At 36.7% G+C, this 17465-nt stretch overlaps 1 protein-coding gene across 2 annotated transcripts in view; it reads left to right on the forward strand.

Annotated features, from left to right (window-relative positions):
• DIAPH3 (diaphanous related formin 3) overlaps positions 1 to 17465 on the forward strand; it is a 252444-nt gene that overhangs the window by 29138 nt on the left and 205841 nt on the right. For both annotated transcript variants that reach the window (XM_068929688.1, XM_068929689.1), the window contains exons 5-9: positions 9134 to 9264; positions 14253 to 14327; positions 14427 to 14496; positions 14846 to 14982; positions 15422 to 15527. In XM_068929688.1, the coding sequence (XP_068785789.1) occupies positions 9134 to 9264; positions 14253 to 14327; positions 14427 to 14496; positions 14846 to 14982; positions 15422 to 15527 (519 nt within the window). The remainder of the gene's footprint in view (positions 1 to 9133; positions 9265 to 14252; positions 14328 to 14426; positions 14497 to 14845; positions 14983 to 15421; positions 15528 to 17465) is intronic.

Here is a 17465-nt window from a genome sequence, read left to right on the forward strand (position 1 = left end):
TGGCACTTACTACTTGCAAAGAACTAAAGCCTATAGCTGATGGGGAGATCTCATTAATCATTCTTTCTGAGTGTCATTTGGATTTGAGATTTGTTGTAGTTGTCATCATGCTTGATTCTGGCAATGAAGGTTTTTGCGCTATGCCCAAAGCAAACATACAAGGAACTCTGAAGTGGACTGGCCTGTTTTCTGAGAGTAGGAGCACATTCCCTGGTTTGTTCCAACACAATTATCTTGCATGTTTTGCCAAAGCCCTCAGTAGCATTGTTTGCTTTCCGTTTCCCTTTTTCCCCCAACCCACCCATCCCCACCTCTGCCATGGGAGAACATGAAAGATTAATTCATGCAGAAAAACTTGTCTTTTCTGAACTTACTGTCCTTATTCTTCTATCCTTTACTGGAAGTGACATTCAGCCACTATACAACTGAAAGAGGCTATTTTTGTGATGCAGAGATTCAGGCTGTTGAATATAGTAGCGTTGCAGATGAATTCAGCTCACTGGAACTAGTGTAATAGCCAGCTTTCTTCTGTATTACAAACTCTCTTCTGCTGGTGTGTTCTTTCATACACCGAGCATGTTGCACTAACAAGACATCTTCTCTCTCTAGAGAGAGTACATGGCATGCCCAGGGTACTTGGCTAACTTTTAGACTGAAGCGATGAAAGTGGCATCACACCTTCTTTTCAGAGCTGTATGTGCTGCTGAATATTATTTAAAAATTGATACTATCTCAGGTCTCTCTTCCTATGAATGATACTACAGTAACCTCTTCTGATAGTTCATATTTTCTGAAATTGATTTCGTGCCCCCTCAACCCTATCCTCATTTCTACTCAGTAGCTAATTTTAGTTTGCTTTCTTCTGTCTTGGAGATCTCCTGCCATTGATGAATGGGTCTAGATGTTATGATTTGGAGCTGTTTCATACAGTTCGTTGCTCTGTTGCTTTCAAACTCCTTTTCAGAGACTGGTGTTACAGGATTTTCTCCTAACGGAAGTGTATTTTCTGTGGATGCTGGGACTTCTACGGTTGATTCTTGCCCTTGCTTAGTACACGAAAGGAAGAGAGGATGAAGTTCTATCTTTAAACTTTGGGGGCCAGTATCTTCATACCTTGGCAGAGATCCTTTTGGCCCTTCAGGGGGATGACTGAAGGGTCGTTTCACAGGCAAAAGGCTTCTTGGTGGTGTGAAACTACTTACAATTTAGTATTCTGCTGCTGCAAATATCCTGTGGCCGGGAGAGCTTTACCCATACTAACAATCTACCTCTAAGAGACTGGGTAATCTCTTTCTTTGATAAACAGGCTAGCTGAAGGGCATTTCAGCAGAACAACTTATTTCTTCTAATACAACCTGCGCACTTTTGATTCCTTGGCTCACCTAAGAACATCAAGAAGTTACGTTTAAACCTGTGAGCTTAGTCCCTGAGATTTGCTGAGGTCAGTGTGCGTGTTTTTTGGCTGCAGTCTCCCTCAAGGTTGTTTTAAGAGCATGGCCTATCCTTATTGTCTACTTAGGGCTGCCCTGTGGTCCAGAGAGGCAACTGTGTGTCCCCAGACAGTTTGTTTTGTAAGCCTCATGTTGGGCTTTGCCTGTGGGGGATATATCAGTATAAGCACACTGTTGCATACTTTCCTTTAGATAGCGTTCTTAGTGTTCATCTCCTCAGATAGCAGACAGTGGAAGATCCAGGTCAATCATCCTTATGGAAGGGGAGGGGGAAAAAAATCCTATCTTATCTTGTGTGGGGATGAAAAAACTCATCTTCAGCCTGTTTGCAGAGTTCTGACCTGATGCCATTTAAACTGGGGAAGTAACTTGAACTCCAATGCTCTAACGAATTGGTTAAACAACATGGACATCAGAAGTGTCTCTGTGGATTTCATATGCCTATAACAAGGGCTTTCAGATCACCCTATGATCTTATTTCTGTGGAAAGATCCAAAGGAAAAGCTATCATTATAAAGACCACCATATCAAGTGAAGAACAGAGGCTGCACCTCTAATGAGTCACTGAAAATGAAGCAGCCTCCTCCAGTGATCAAAGTGTATTCCACTAGAGTCAAAGCTTCGTCAGTGACCTCACTATCAGAGTTTCTGCTTCTCAGAACTGCAAAACTCCTTTCTAATATTCACAAAGTACAGCTCTGCTACTGATGCATCTAGAAATTATGCTGTGGTCAGCAGGGCTGCCCTCAGGTGCTCGTTCATATAAGCAGCACTCAGACCAACCTGCGTATATTATGCATGAGATGTTTAGAAAGAATCCCTTATTTCTGGGCTTAAAAAGGTTAGTTATACATAACCAGAGTTTTCCTGATGTGTATAGTCCAATAGTCATTCATTTTACTTCCACTTTGCAGGATGCTTTCAACTAACCATTTAAGAAGTCATACTTCTGTAAATGTATATGTATGTATATGTCTGTACATGTATATGTAAGTATTCTGTTGTTATCCCTTTTCATATCATGTTAAAGGGCTCCCTGTGGAAAAACTGCTAAGGATGAACAGTCTCAAGGGCTTGTCTGTAGTAGTACTTGCTGAAAATTTGACTGACTGCATAAATTGTATACATGAAAAAATGTTGTTTATGTACTTAAGTAGTGTGCTAGTGCTTCCGCTGTAACGTACGGTATTTAGATGAAGTCATATTTCTTCCCTTAAAAATTTCAGATATATATTGTGTATTGTTTAACCACTGTAGCTTGAAAATCTTGAATGAAACTTCTATCCACTGTGTCACGTCTCATTTATCAGGAAACATTTGGAAAAGAGTATGTCAATTGTTTTTAGAGACACTTATGTGAGTGTGCCTTATCACCTACTAAATGTGGTGTGGGTCTGTTGTTAAAGAGATTATAGTGTCAAATATCTTTTTTTTATAACTTTGCATGTACTGTATTTAATCTGAGGTCAGATTTCATGTCTAATACAACCTGCACACTTTTGTTTCCTTAGCTCACCTAAGAACATATTAAGTGATAATATATCTTGTATATCTGCTATATAAGCACATACAGTTCCTACCCAGCATAGTTTTAAAAGTCAATTTCCACAACATGGAGTTTTGTACTCAAGGGGAAATAAATGTAGCATTACTATAATGTTACCCTGCCATAAGTTTCACTGTTCTGTATGTTGAACATGCAGAAACTGGCTTTTTAAAGTGAATTTTCTCAGCTAGATTTATTTTGTTGTTGTGTGGCTTACTTGCTTGTAATACTATAATTGAATTAATTAATGCTGACTTCATACTACATCTGCTCACAGACCAGTTGTTCTTCAGCTGAGTGATCACATTTCTAGAGGCACTGATGCCTCAAGATATTTCCTGTTTCTCAGTTAATTCAAGCATTTTTGAACTTAAACATCTTATTCCTATGCAGAAATATAGCTAATATAGTCTGTTTCACATTAGTAACAAATACAGCTCTCATTTTACTTGAGCACTAGCAGATGTATCATATTCTTATTATGTTGCAGAGCCTTAGCATAACTGAATGAAAAGTGGTGCTTGGTACTGTATGTTGCACAGATGTTCACAGACTACTTATTTAAAAAAACAAAACAAAAATATAGCGCCCCTCCCCCCCAAACTTCCACATTTAGTTTATTGGGATCTTTTGCATAGGGTATTGTTCACATGGGAAAGTAAACCTCAGAGTTGCTGGTCACTGTCTGGATATTGATGGGAGTCTCAATTGCTTGTGACAGCATCTTCAGCTGGATCAGATGAGACTCCTTGAACTGTCATTCTTGTGAATTCTTATAATCCAGCTGGGCCATGGTCCCATGTGACCACTACAGTGTCTTTGCGATCCGTTGCTATTTATTTTTTTAAACTACTTCCAGAACATCTCCTAACTATCTTAACTACGTATGAAAGACCATTTATATGACCATTTCTGCTTCAACAGATTTAACTGACCATTTAAAAGTGTTTTAGCTATATACAGCTTGGTCAATTTTACAGCAGGAACTGCTGGAGGAAGTCCCTAAAAATGACAGATTCTCTTCCACCCAGGATATTAGTCTGTGCACTTAAGCATATAAATAGAGCTTATCAATTAGTCTGTGCACAGCAGGAGCTGTCAGGAAAATTTCTGGGACTATCTGAAGTTCCCACCCGCCGAGCTCCTGTAACAATTAGTCAAATACTGCATTGTGAAGACAGCTAGTCTTGTCTCAAGTCAGTCCGTTGTCTCACCCATGCAGAGATGAGCTGGGGAGCTCCTGGATCACCTAGGGAGTTGCCAGCTAGGTGCGCTGAATGTGCTACAGGCACAATCCTGACATCCTGCTACACCACAGTTGTGACTTGAATTTTTTCCTTATAACACAACCATAACTCAAATTCCATAGACTCTGCCTCAGACTTTTTTGTTTTTTAAGCATGTAAACACTTAATCTTAACAAGTCCAGTGATTATTGTAAAAGGAGGTGTATATTGCTTATGTGCTGTGTACAAGCTGTTTAATGACCAGGGAGCAACCCTTGTCACTGATTTTCCTTTGCCAGTTAATTTGGAGCAATTTATGCAATTCTGTGCAATTTATGGTGTAGTAGCATTTAGCTTTCAGATTTTATCCAATCATCATTATGTAGTTCTTAGTGTTCTGAGTACTTTTTTTAAGATCTTTTCCTCTCACTTGTGGTCTGGAGAATCCATTTTATTTTTATTTTTTTATTATTTCTCTTTAGATTATAATTGTCTGCAAACTGTAGGAGAGCTAAGCTTCCTCGTCTGATGGAAGCAGCTTCAGTCTTTGTGAGGAGGATGACTTTGTAAACACCTTAGTTTTAGATTCATGGCTTGGACTATGTTACAAAACCTATTTATGGAATAAGTTGCGCACTAGATACTTTTAGAGGAGGTGTTGTCCTGTCCCTATTAAATACATGCTGCTACCTCTTGGACCTACATAGTATTTGAAGAGGCTAAAGTGAGTTCCACCTCTGTAGTGCTAATTCTCACTTAAGTATTGTGTGTGTATGAACTATCTATAGAACCTTTTTTAAAAAAAAAAAAAATTGCAAACATGACATTTCTTTTTGCCTGTGGCGCAAGAAGATGCTGCTGGCTCATGTTCCTCTTGTCCAAAAGGGTCCTGGATGCTTCTCTGCAAAGCTGCCTACAGCTAGTCAGCCTCCCACCTGTCCTGGTGCATGGGCTTATTCCCTGCCAAGTGCAGGACTTTGCACTTCCCTTTGAACTTCCCAGTATTCCTCACAACCTGTTTCTGCAGCCTGTCAACATCTCTCAGAATGGTGGTATGACCATCTAGTGTGTCAATTATTCTTCCCAATGTTTTTTTTTTTTTTAAACTTCACTTTTCTCCCAGAAGCTACTCCGTTCTGCTGTAGAAGGAGGAAAGTGTAGTGTTCTATACTTTTTGATGATCTTTTTTCCAAAATGGGTAAAAAAGATACTTTATAAGCTATATATAATGACATAATGAGACTGCCTACCCACTGACCAGTAGATTATAATTGGAAATTGTTAATGCAGTGCAAGTCAAATTCTGTTCAACTGCTGACTTAAGCTAGTAGAGAAACAAATATTTCCTTATTTTTAAGGAACTCTCTTTAATGCTGTATCATAGAATAGTTTTGTGTAGCACTTTGGCACATTAGTAAGAGTCATGTGCACACTCATAGTGTCAAAAATGAAACTGAATGGGGGAAATTAGTTCAAATGATGCCTACACACTTGCCATCTCTTAAGCTTGAGGGTAGTGAGCGTGCAGGCTGAGGTCTAAATTCCCAGTGAGAGTCACACACGGTTCACAGTATTCATAAATCCACTGTCTTATTCCACAGAAATCAAATACAGAAATGTCCAGGCCTACATATAAGTAGTTGCTGATAATACAGGATTTCTACTATGAACTAAGAATTATATCCTCAGTCAGTCCTTTGTTAATTTGTCAGCTCTCAGTTTAATTAAATAGGGGCTATATCCCCAGGAATTCCTCTGACAATGGGATCTCCTGGAATCCAGAAGTTTATCCAGTTACCATTTAGAGAAATGTATGTTAAGGATGACTGACTAAGGATAAAGTCTCTGAGAGCATTACAGAAAGAGAGCAAGAGCTCTTCATTTCCTAAAATGAGTCAAGTAAGGAGATACCTGTCCTTAAATGTAGTGGTTAGTGAGTGAAAGATCCCTGGTGTCAGTTTTTTGACCTGCCAGCTTTCCTTCCTTCCTTTCTTCTACTCTCTCTCTCTTTCTCCATTTTACTATGTGCAGACCCCTATTTATATGAAAAACATTGATTCTTTTTGAATCTGTTTAGATGTACATATGTTAACAGAGAGCAGCTCTTTAGGGCAGTACCAGCAGAGAATAAGATTGCTGTTCCTCCTGGGCTGAGTCTGGGGTGTGATCCATGGCTGCTGTTCCTCAAAACAGGAGGGAAGTTAGAGTGCGGTTACTGTGGAAATCCAACCCAGAGCAGGTTCATCAAGATCTAACAGCAGCTTTTCCTAGGTCTTTTTACTTACTGGAAGTTGCCTATAGAAGGAGACTGTATTATCTCCTTCTCCTGGAAGAATTGCAGAGTCATGCATTCCTATCCCATGCATACCATAGGTTTTGCAGTTCCTGAGCTGCTATGAGCAAGAATGTCCAATTGTTTCAGAAGCATTCACCAACAGCTCCTGCCTGGCTCACCCTTAGGCATGGCTGGGCAAACCTTACTGTTTAACCCTCGCAGCTTCAGATCTGACCCTTTGCTTCCGACAGCATGGCTCGAGTCAGTTAGTTGCCTGGGCACAAGCTAGGAGCTGTTACAATAGTTATGTCACTGCTCCCAGAAAAGGATCAGGCCAAATATAGGTTTTTTTACCCCATTGTATGCCTCTATTCTGGAATTTATGCATCTTCTATTGAGAATATTTATGTTCTTTCTCGTGTTACAGATGGATGTAAGGTAAAGTAGACTTGCTTTCCTCTGTTTCTGATTTCTTACTATAATAAGAATTCTGTCTTTGGTACCATGCCTTAAAAAAGGGATACTTTTAAGAACAGTGTCTTTTACATTTACAGGTTTAATTGCAAATTGTAGGGCTTCATTAGTTCAGTATAATCATTGTTTTGTTTAAACAATTAGATATTCTGTGTTTTCCAAATTACTATGGAATGTTAACTGAAGAAGGTTTTAATATCTTGAACTTTCTTTTAGGCAATGTTTGACACCAGAGATACAAATGAGTTTGAAGTCAGTGTCTTTCATCCAGTAGTTTGTGGAACAGAAAACATCTTATTTGCACAAAGCTGCTTGTGCTGTGCTGCATTAACTTGTCATTACATTTTTGCTTCTATTTCCCTGTTTTCCATGCTCCCCTCCCCCCTCAAAAAAAAAAAAGGCAAAAGCAAAAGTTGAATAAGCTTTTGCTCTTAAAAAATGTCCTTATATGTCTCCCATCACATCCTCCTAGGTAAACTCAGGAAGTGTGGGTTGGATGGACTGAGAACCGCCTGAATGGCGGAGCTCAGAGGGTTATGATGAGTAGTACAGAGTAGTTGGAGGTCTGTAGTTAGCGGTGTCCCCTGGGGTCAGTACTGGGTCCAGTCTTGTTCAACGTATTCATCAATGATCTGGTTGAAGGCACAGAGTGCCCTCACCCTTGCACCTCAAACTTGCACCCTCAGCAAGTTTACTGATGATACTAAACTGAGAGGGGTGGCTGACACACCAGAGGGCTGTGCTGCCATTCAGAGGGACGTGGACAGGCTGGAGAGCTGGGTGGAGAGGAACCTCCTGAAGTTCCACCAAGGCAAGTGCAGGGTCCTGCCCCTGGGGAGAAATAACCCCATGCAGCAGGACAGGCTGGGGGCTGACCTGCTGGAAAGTAGCTCTGCCGAGAAGGCCCTGGGAGTGCTGGTGGACAACAAGTTGAGCATGAGGCAGCAGTGTGCCCTTGTGGCCAAGAAGGCCGAGGGTATCCTGGGCATGCATGAGGCAGAGTGTTGCCAGCAGGTGGAGGGAGGTGATCCTGCCCCTCTCCTCAGCCCTGGGGAGGCCTCACCTGGAGTCCTGTGTCCAATTCTGGGCTCCCCAGGACAAGAGAGACATGGCACTACTGGAGGCTACGAAGATGATGAGGGAACTGGAGTTACCTCTCCTATGAAGAAAGACTGCAAGAGCTGGGCCTGTTCAGCCTGGAGAAGAGAAGATTGAGAGGCGATTTCATCAATGTGTAGAAGTATCTGGGGGGCTGTCGAGAGGATTGGGCCAGTCTCTTCTCCGTGGTGCCCAGCAACAGGACAAGAGGCAACAGGCAGAAAGTGAAACACAGGCAGTTCCATCTGAACCTGAGGAAAAACTTTTTCACTGTGAGGGTGACAGAGCATTGGACCAGGTTGCCTCGAGAGGTTGTGGAGTCTCCTTCGCTGGAGATATTCAAAACCTGCCTGGACGTGATCCTGGGCAACCTGCTGTAGGTGACCCTGCTTGAGCAGGGAGCTTGAGCTAGATCTTCTCCAGAGGTCCCTTCCAACCTCAATCATTTTGTGATTCTGTGATATTATTGCATCAGTACTGTTTGTGTTGTGCTACATTGTTGTGGATGGAAAATATATCAAATAAGGGGCTGGAGTTTATTTCCTTGAAAGAGCTTCAGTAGTTCTAAAGAAGTCCGTGTTTTTGAGGTTCTTTGCTCTAACCCGTAGAACTAAAGCTATTCTATTATAATCACAGTATAATTTAGTCTTAGTCTGTTGCAATCTTTAAGGGAAAAACATTTTACAGCACTACCTGGGAGAACTAAAGTTACTGCAGTGATATTGTGAGTACTCTTCTGGAGATCTGGTTCTTCTATCCATATTCTAATATGGATGTAGGGACCCTTTTTTCCTGTTGAGTATTGGAAATTAAGATATTTGTAATGCTGAGACGGAATACATTAATTAAAAATGCTGTATTTCAGTAAGTGTGTCTAATGCATTTTTGCTTGTTGAATGCTGCTTTTGACCACCAACTGGATTATAAATTGGCAAAAATTTAGTCAGAGTGCACCATATATGCATAGTAGTTGAAAAACAAATACTTAAGTGAAGGTTAGCCACGTATCTGTTTGAATCCTATATATACCAAAAGAAAAATGCATGTATTTTCTGTGTTTCAGGGAAGCCTCAAGAATAGTCAGAAGATTTCACCCCAAGAGTTTATTCAGGAATTAAAATCTGGATCAACAGATGAAAGACTGGTCGCTTGCTTAGAATCTCTTCGTGTGTCCTTGACTAGTAATCCTGTCAGGTAATACAGAATTATTGACACATACTACAAAGACTAACCGTATTCTTAGTTCTTCAGGGATTTAACTAATGGATTTGTACATGTAAGTGTTTTAAGATTTTTCCAGTCAATGAATTTGTATGTATTAATGAATGTAATTTTTTTTTTTTTTTTACATTGATTGTTTACCTTCTCTAGATCTATTTTTAAGTAGATTTCACCTACTCAGTCAAGGTAGTTGTAAGAGAACGTGAAACAAGTATAAATCAAGACCAGTTCAATCTGTTTTGTTGTGCTAAGCAATCAAAAGTACATGGTGTTTGTCTGCTTTTTGTTTTGTTTTCTTAGGGAAGAGGGTTTATATGCAACTTACTCTATCAGGGTGATCAGTAGGATGGGAGACAAGTTCAACAATAAGAGTGATTTGTGCGTGTGTATTTTAACACATGCCCCTCCTTCTGTCCACCATGCTCTAGGTATCTTGCTCACTGCCTGCTAGTAATTTCTATTGAATCGGTGGGATTGCTGTGCAGGACACACGTTATTAGTTTACCTGTGTTCCTTCCTGTTTGTAATCATAACTCTGAAACTGAAGTCAATCTTTCGGTTTAATTTAGGCTTCATCCGTCTGAGTTTAATTATGGAAGTTGGCTTTATTTTATTCTATTCTACTCTGTTTTATTAACCTTATAGCTTTTTGTTTTAGGGTTCCTATTTCATCCACTTGGTTAAAACAAGATTTTCTGAAACTTTTTTTTTAGTGCAAAGTAATGCAGATTAACTGCTATTAATTAGCTGATATTCTTCTTTCTGCATCTGGCTTTGAGGAATTGTTGATATGGGTCTTTTGTAAGAGTGCTTGCCTTCTATTAATGTGTTTTTATGTTGGATTGTCTTATTATATGTCTTATAATGTGTATATTATATGTAATGGGTCTCATGGGAAGAAACTTACTTAGCATTAACCTGAGTACTTCTGACAGGGAATCTTAGAAGTTATTACACGCATTCCATGGGTACAAAACTGTTTTTTGGATATAGCATTATTTTCCATTCTTTATTTCAAAACGAAATAAAAAACTAGAGATCTTAAACTTGTATTGATTTTACCAAAAAAAAAAAAATCCTTTGCTTGTTAACAGCATTGGGATAGAAATACCAAATATATAAAATATATGACAATGTAAATTTAACATATTCTCACCTCTATCTATTTCTGATATGACTGGATAACTTCAGGGTTTTGTGTGTGATTCCCTTTCTTTTCTTTTCCTTTCCATTCTTCCTCTGCCTCTCCTTCCCACTAAATTTTTTTTTATTATTGTTTGTTTATTCCCCCCCCCAAAAAAAAACAATCTGGATGAGGTAATAATACTGTATAAGTCTGGCAGTGCGGAACAATGTTGACAAAACTTGAATGGGTAGGGAAGATGGAGAAACGACGTCGGGATAAGGAAATAAGGGATGGGGAGGCCAGTTACAAGACAATAGTGTAGGTCTATACTTAAGACACTTTATTACAAAAGGCAAGTTGAATTGGACTATGATGTTGTAATAGAGCATCTGATCAATACGAAAGTCTGGTGATTAATATGATCTGGAGGAATGATGTATAGAAACTTGAAGAAGTTTTAGAGCAACTAAATATAATGACACTTAGGAAAAGTAGGCTTTGTCATTTTTGCATTTTACTTTCTGCATAAGGAAAGGATTAGAAAGCTTGGAGGTATGCATTAAGGGTAAGTGGAAAAGAGCAATTACTTTTGTGCATGGACTAAGGGAAAAACTAGTGTTTTTATTTCTGTAAGCCTAGTGCGTTTTATCTCTAAATTATGTTATGTGATACCTATTCTTCTAATATAGTTAACTTTGTCTACTATTCACAGCATGCTAGAAACGTATGAAAAGCTGTTGAAATCAAAATATTACAATCACATTTTTGAGAGTAATTTTTTTAACTTAGGTGCAAACAGTTCTAGAATTGTAATAATGATTTTATCTATGTTCAGTCAAATATAATTGTAGTGGGTGGTAGACTCACCTGTCAATTTTCTAATATTATTTCTAAGTCCTAAGTTTACCATAGTTTATTGAAATCTAAATTCCATTTGAAACATTAATCAAAATATGACAGGAAATGTGCAAGAACTGTAAGACTTAAAAAGATAATTGAGATACATCATTGGGTAGTCCTGAAAGGAAGTTACCAAACTAGAGATTTCAGAAATCAATCATAAGACATATTTCTGTTGTTTCAATTCTTGTTTATATTGAGATCAACTCTAGAAGTGTCAGCTTTTTAAATCTAAGTAGGAAGGAATGATTTCTCTATACGAAAATGAAGTTAACATGAAGGAATACACAAATATTTTTTAAGCACTAAAATAATGGAGTGGAGTGAAACTCCTTAATAAGTTAATGGATGTATAGCCTAAGAAGACTTCTGAATTTGTAAGAGATTTGAATTGAAAAAGAGCAATTAGGCCTTGTAAAAATACCAGGAAAGAGGCATTTAAGTAGGGCAGCAGTGTCACAAAAAATCTCTACTACTTGGCCATGAATTCATTTTAGTCTACATATTTAGTGAAGGATCCCAAACAGCAGAACATTCAGAATCTGAAACAGTCTTCCAGTATATTGGGCAGCAAGCTAGATCTCACTAAGCTTAAAAAACAGCACATTTTAAATAGTATTAAAAAAAGCAAAGTTCTTTCCCGGGGTTTGTTTACAGGAATATCAGAAATGTAACAGCAATGCACTGCTCTTTGTACTAAAAATTTGTGGCATAATCATTATTAAACTAAATGTCCCCTTCTTTCTAATAATTAACAGCAATTGATGTTCATTGGATACAAGTATTGGAGACCTTGAGACATATGATCAACTGCCATATGATTTTGAGTGATAACTTGCTTTGACACATACACACTGAACTTCAGTCCAACTGCTAAAAATCCACAATAGGTTTAAGCTCCAGTTTAAAGGAACTTTTGTATGATATGGACAATGAAAAATAACTGATGTAAACTTAAGACTTTATTTTGTGCATGTATAATACTTTAAGAATGAATTTATGCTTTTTCAGCAGCATATGAATTAAGTTTAGACCTCAGTCTAGCTTGATAAACTTTATATTTATGGATTGACAACATATAATTTTACAATTTTTTTTACATTCTTCTAATTGTTATGTTTTAATCAACTCTTTAATCTTTTTGACATTTCAGTTTTTGATGAAATAACAGGGTCTACAAAATTGTTTTCAGTTGAATTTTTTTTGTAAAACATTTTTAGTTCGCAGAAAAGATCAGAATCAAGTAATACTGGGTAGTTTGATCCTGGTACTGACAAAAGTCTATTGAAATTTATGGTTTAGTGCAAAAAGTAGTATTTCTTTTGCATCACTAATAAAAAGAAAATCTCAAAAGGAAAATGCACCGATCTTAGTTGCTGTTCTTCAAATAAATAAATTAGTGTTTTTCTTGATGTTTTGCCAGATACTGAAAAAAAGCTGAACGTTGCTCTGAATAGGGGAGGTAATCTTTGTTCCTCTGTGGTGGCAGCAGAGGAAAAGAGAGCAATAAGACAGAACTGTTTTAAATACTTAATGATTCTTAGCATCCTCAGCTGGGTAAAATGGCTATGTGCAAGCCTGTTTAATAGAAAATGTGCTAAGAAGGGTCTAGTAGGATCGTCTTTAGATCAGATATGGGCAGTTATACCCAAAGTATTTGACAGTTATTTGCCTAATCTATTTCAAACTGAAACACCTCTTCAGGAAGGAGAAAATCTATTTCCATATGCGTTTACTCAGGAAAAACTTATAAAAGTACTTGATCTGTCTCTTTCTTCCTGTAATTTTAAGTCCATTACAGTTCTGTATCTAGCAAAGATGAAGCACAGTTTAATCCCATCCTTTGATTAGGATTGAGAATGTAATATATTTCAAAAGAGCTATTGCATCTCCCTTTTGTTTTATTTCCAAAAGAATAGCTTATTATTTGTTTCTAGTGAGGTCCCACTATTACAGTAGTCTCTAAATATTCTGGTTACTTTTCAAAGGTGGTAATAAATAAATTTCACTAAAGTGTATAATGGTGCATAAATAGACAAAAAAACCAAAATCCTGGAAAGAATATAGTGCATGTAAGTAAACATTTTAGTATGACTAATTCTGATCAACCTATTTAGGATGTTAATATTGCAGAACGGATACTTCCTTTTTATATAAAGGTCTTTATTTTGTTATACATGACAAGTGATTTCCTCAGCTTATATTGTTTCAAAGTAATAATTTAAAGAATACGCAAACTATTGGTTCTACACCCACAGGAGAATCTGTTTGTTGATGAAGAGAATCTGTTTGTTGATGAAGATATGCATGTAAACTATATCTGTTTTAAGTAGGGATGGTTTTGCAATCAGTTAATAGACAAAGATATCACACTAATTTAAAAGTGGAGGAAAAGGAGCGTGAAAGAAGTATTTACTATGAGTTCATTCTGTCTTATTGGCTGAAGGCACTAATGAAGAGTTCCAAGAACTTTTCTTGAGGAGGTAGTATGAAATGTGGATTAATATCTCTGGTAACCATTTCTACAATTCCTTAGGCATTTGCCCTTTCTCTACCATTTACTGTTAGATTTTGACCTTTCCAGTAGACCTTATTACAGTGTATAAGAGATTTTTTTTTTTCCTTTTCTTTTTTGGCAAAGTTTTAAAATATTGTTAAAATCAGTTCTGTGTGCCAAAAAAAATTATAATTGTTCATTTTAAAATAAGCCTACTTAATTTAATGAATGTATTACATTTTTGTCTATTTCTTTATTTTAAGGTAATATAATTAGGTCAAGGAGTGAATGGAATGTCTCGGCATCTTCTGTTGTGTAAAGAGGCAATTTGGGGTTTTAAAATGATCAGTTTTGCTGATTTTTATCTATACTGAAAATTTTCATTGTTGTGATTACTCTTTGAAAAAACAATTTTAATGTATTTTTCTCTCTCCCCAGCTGGGTTGAAAACTTTGGCCGGGAAGGTCTGGGGCTGTTGTTGGATGTTTTGGAAAGACTAGTTGAGGCAAAACAGTAAGAACAACTTTATATAAAAATTGTCAGCTTTTCTTAATATGCATTCTTAAACCGAATTTAATTGCAATGAATTTTTTTTTTTTTTAACCAATTCAGCCAGGACAAAATTGTGAAGAGGAGTCAGCATAAAGTTATACAGTGTTTGAGAGCCTTCATGAATAATAAGGTATAAGATTTTCTTTAATATGGAAATCTGAATTACTGCAGTTTAATCAGATAATGCACATGATTGATGAATATAAGCCTGTACAATTTGGAGAAGAGGTGTTTTGGTCAGCTGTGGTTTGAAGTTCCTTCTGCTGACACTTCCTCTCTGCGGAAGTGGATAATGACCTAAGCTTTTGATGCTGATGTATGCACTTATTGCAGAATAAGTGATATATTTTAGACCTTTCTATAATTAATTTTTACTGAAATATTTAAAGGATTTAAATGTCATTTGAAATAGTAACTGGAGGAAATTGAACATTCAATATACTAAATAGACTTCCTCCATATGGCTTTTTGTTCTTTAGTATGGATTGGAAAGAATTCTGGGAGAAGAGAGGAGTCTTTTGTTGCTGACCAAAGCGATTGATCCCAGGCAAACAAACATGATGACGGATATAGTTAAACTCCTGTCTGCAATATGCATTGTTGGAGAAGAAAGCACGTAAGTACTATATATTCCCAAAAATAGTAAGATAATTTTAGGATATCCAAAATTATACCTGTATCTAAATGAAATGCTAAAATTTCCAAATTAAGTTTGAAATTAATATCTGTATTATTATGATATGGTCAGTTTTCAAAATCATCTCATATTCTCCAATTTTTATTATGGTTGTATTAATAAGATTTTTTTTTATGTGCTCCTATACTAGTTAGATGGAAGCAGTTATGCAGCCATTCTTTGTGATTAATTTTTTTTAGCAGTATTTAAGGTATCTTAACCGTTATTATCAAGTCAGTTATTCTTTGCCTACGAAACTCGTAAGTTTATACCTAAGAAAATGAAGAAGGGAATGCTTCGGCAGCCTGACTCTTCACATAACAAACGAAAAGCAAGATTAAACATCTCTCCTGAGCAAAGTCCTTTTACTTTCTTATAGCCTTGAAAAAATTTTGGAAGCTGTAACAGCAGCAGCAGAGGAAAGGAATGTTGATCGATTCTCTCCTATTGTTGAAGGTCTTCAGGATAACTCAGTTCAGCTGCAAGTAAGCAAACTTTTTGCACTCATAGTCTTTACCTCAAGCAAAAATAAGACTTTTCTGTCTTGAACAAGTCTTTAGAATAAAATAGGGGAAGGGATACTGTTTCAAACGAAGTTCAAACTTTGGAATGTTGTTTACAATGCTTTTTAAAATTCAACTTGAGAAAGATTCAGTGTTGAAAAATATTGGAGTGCTACAGGGCTAATTTATTGATTTCTGTTGATCAAATCTTAGGAATGTGAGAATAAAATTCAAAAGGATAAGTTATATATTGAGATGAGAAAATAATATCTCGCTTTTGGTGATATCTGCTAAAATTTCAAGATAAGAATTAATAATAAAAAAGCAAGAGTTTCTGGTGACTGCTTTTTTGTTTTATTTTTTGTTTAAGTCAGCAGAAAAACTGTCCCTGATGCTTATTTCCTAGTTTCATAAAACTGCACCCAGGAAACGAGATCTTTCAACTCATTTTTAATTTTCAATCTACCTTGGTTGGGAGATGGAGTTTAAGGCTGAAAGACAAAACCTATAGTATATTTGAATGATCATTATAAATCATTTTTAAGAATGTAAATTTTGTTTTTCATATAATTAAGTTGAACTGAATATTGGTTATAATTGTTATTTTCTGTGAATATTAGGAAAACAGCAAAAGGTATCACATTTGGAAGGAATGACTGCGTTACTCCATTTTATCTTTAAGTAGTCCATGTCTAGTAGGCAAGACTGCTATTGGTTTTAATCTTTCTCACAGAAAAGCTACCAATAAAGAAATTTTAAAAAATGGAGAATTGTTTGTTGTTGAATCATGCCAGTACCTATGGGATTCTCTTTTGAAAAATTGCCACTTGTTTAATTTTTCAAGCTTCATCTCCCTCTTACTTGATTTCATGCCTCTTTATTCTAGATTGCTGCTTTGTATTTGTAGTTGCTTTCTAACTCTTTTCAGTAGGCTAGATATAAATGTGTAGTATGAGGTATTGTGTATTGTTAAAATTATTCCCAAAATACTCTGTTTTCAGAAATGCCTTCTAGAATACCCTCTAGAAAGATCTGAGAGAGCTCAACTGAGGTCAAAGGCAGATCGGGTGGATGGTGAAGGGGATAGAAAACTGTCCTCCAGCATATTTAGTTAAATTCAATTACTTTGATTTGACAAAGAGAAAGTGAACTTTTTTTTTCTTTTCCTATTTTACCGTGCATAGGTATCTCCCCCTTTCTTTGCCCTGGGCCAGAGATCTAATAGCAAGATATTTTTGAATTCTGCTGTCATAGGTGTAGCAGGAACCAGTGACTAGAAACTGAAATAGGACAAATTCAATTTTAAATTTCTGCTCACTTTCCTAACAGTAGCAATAAATAGCCATGGTGTAATTTGCCAGGTGAGGTGATAGCTGGGGCAAGGACGATCCTGAAAACAAGATTTGCATTAATCTTGTTAAAGCTTATTAAGTCAGCATGTGTATGTGGATTTATTACACTGAGTTTTTGGTGTTATGTATGAACATCAAAGAATTTTTGGATTCTCTTGTTCCTTTTTATCTTTTTTCCTCTCTTTCTTCTTGAGGCTTGGTGAACATATCTAAATGTCTGTAATGCCTATGGCTTTCTATTATCAATGGTTGAAGTCAGATTTTTGTACTTAGGAACCTCAGACAGTACTTTAGGGTCCAGAAGGCTTCCCATTTCCTCCCTCTCAATAAGTTGTGTTGGCTAGAAATGTGGGAGATATTGTGTGTTCACCTATTTTATTTATTTTTTGAAGTGTACTATCTTCATATTGGTTTAATCTGGAAGAAGTTGATACTGGCATAGTGCAGATTTTTACTTTTATATATATATATAGATAGATAGATATAGATATATATTTATACACACACATATGTACCTATGGTTATGTATTTTCCACTTATGCATTTTGCTCATCTATTCAAAATCATG

This window comes from Struthio camelus, chromosome 1 (genome assembly GCF_040807025.1).
Source record: "Struthio camelus isolate bStrCam1 chromosome 1, bStrCam1.hap1, whole genome shotgun sequence".
In the NCBI taxonomy this organism is placed as follows: Eukaryota; Metazoa; Chordata; class Aves; order Struthioniformes; family Struthionidae; genus Struthio; species Struthio camelus.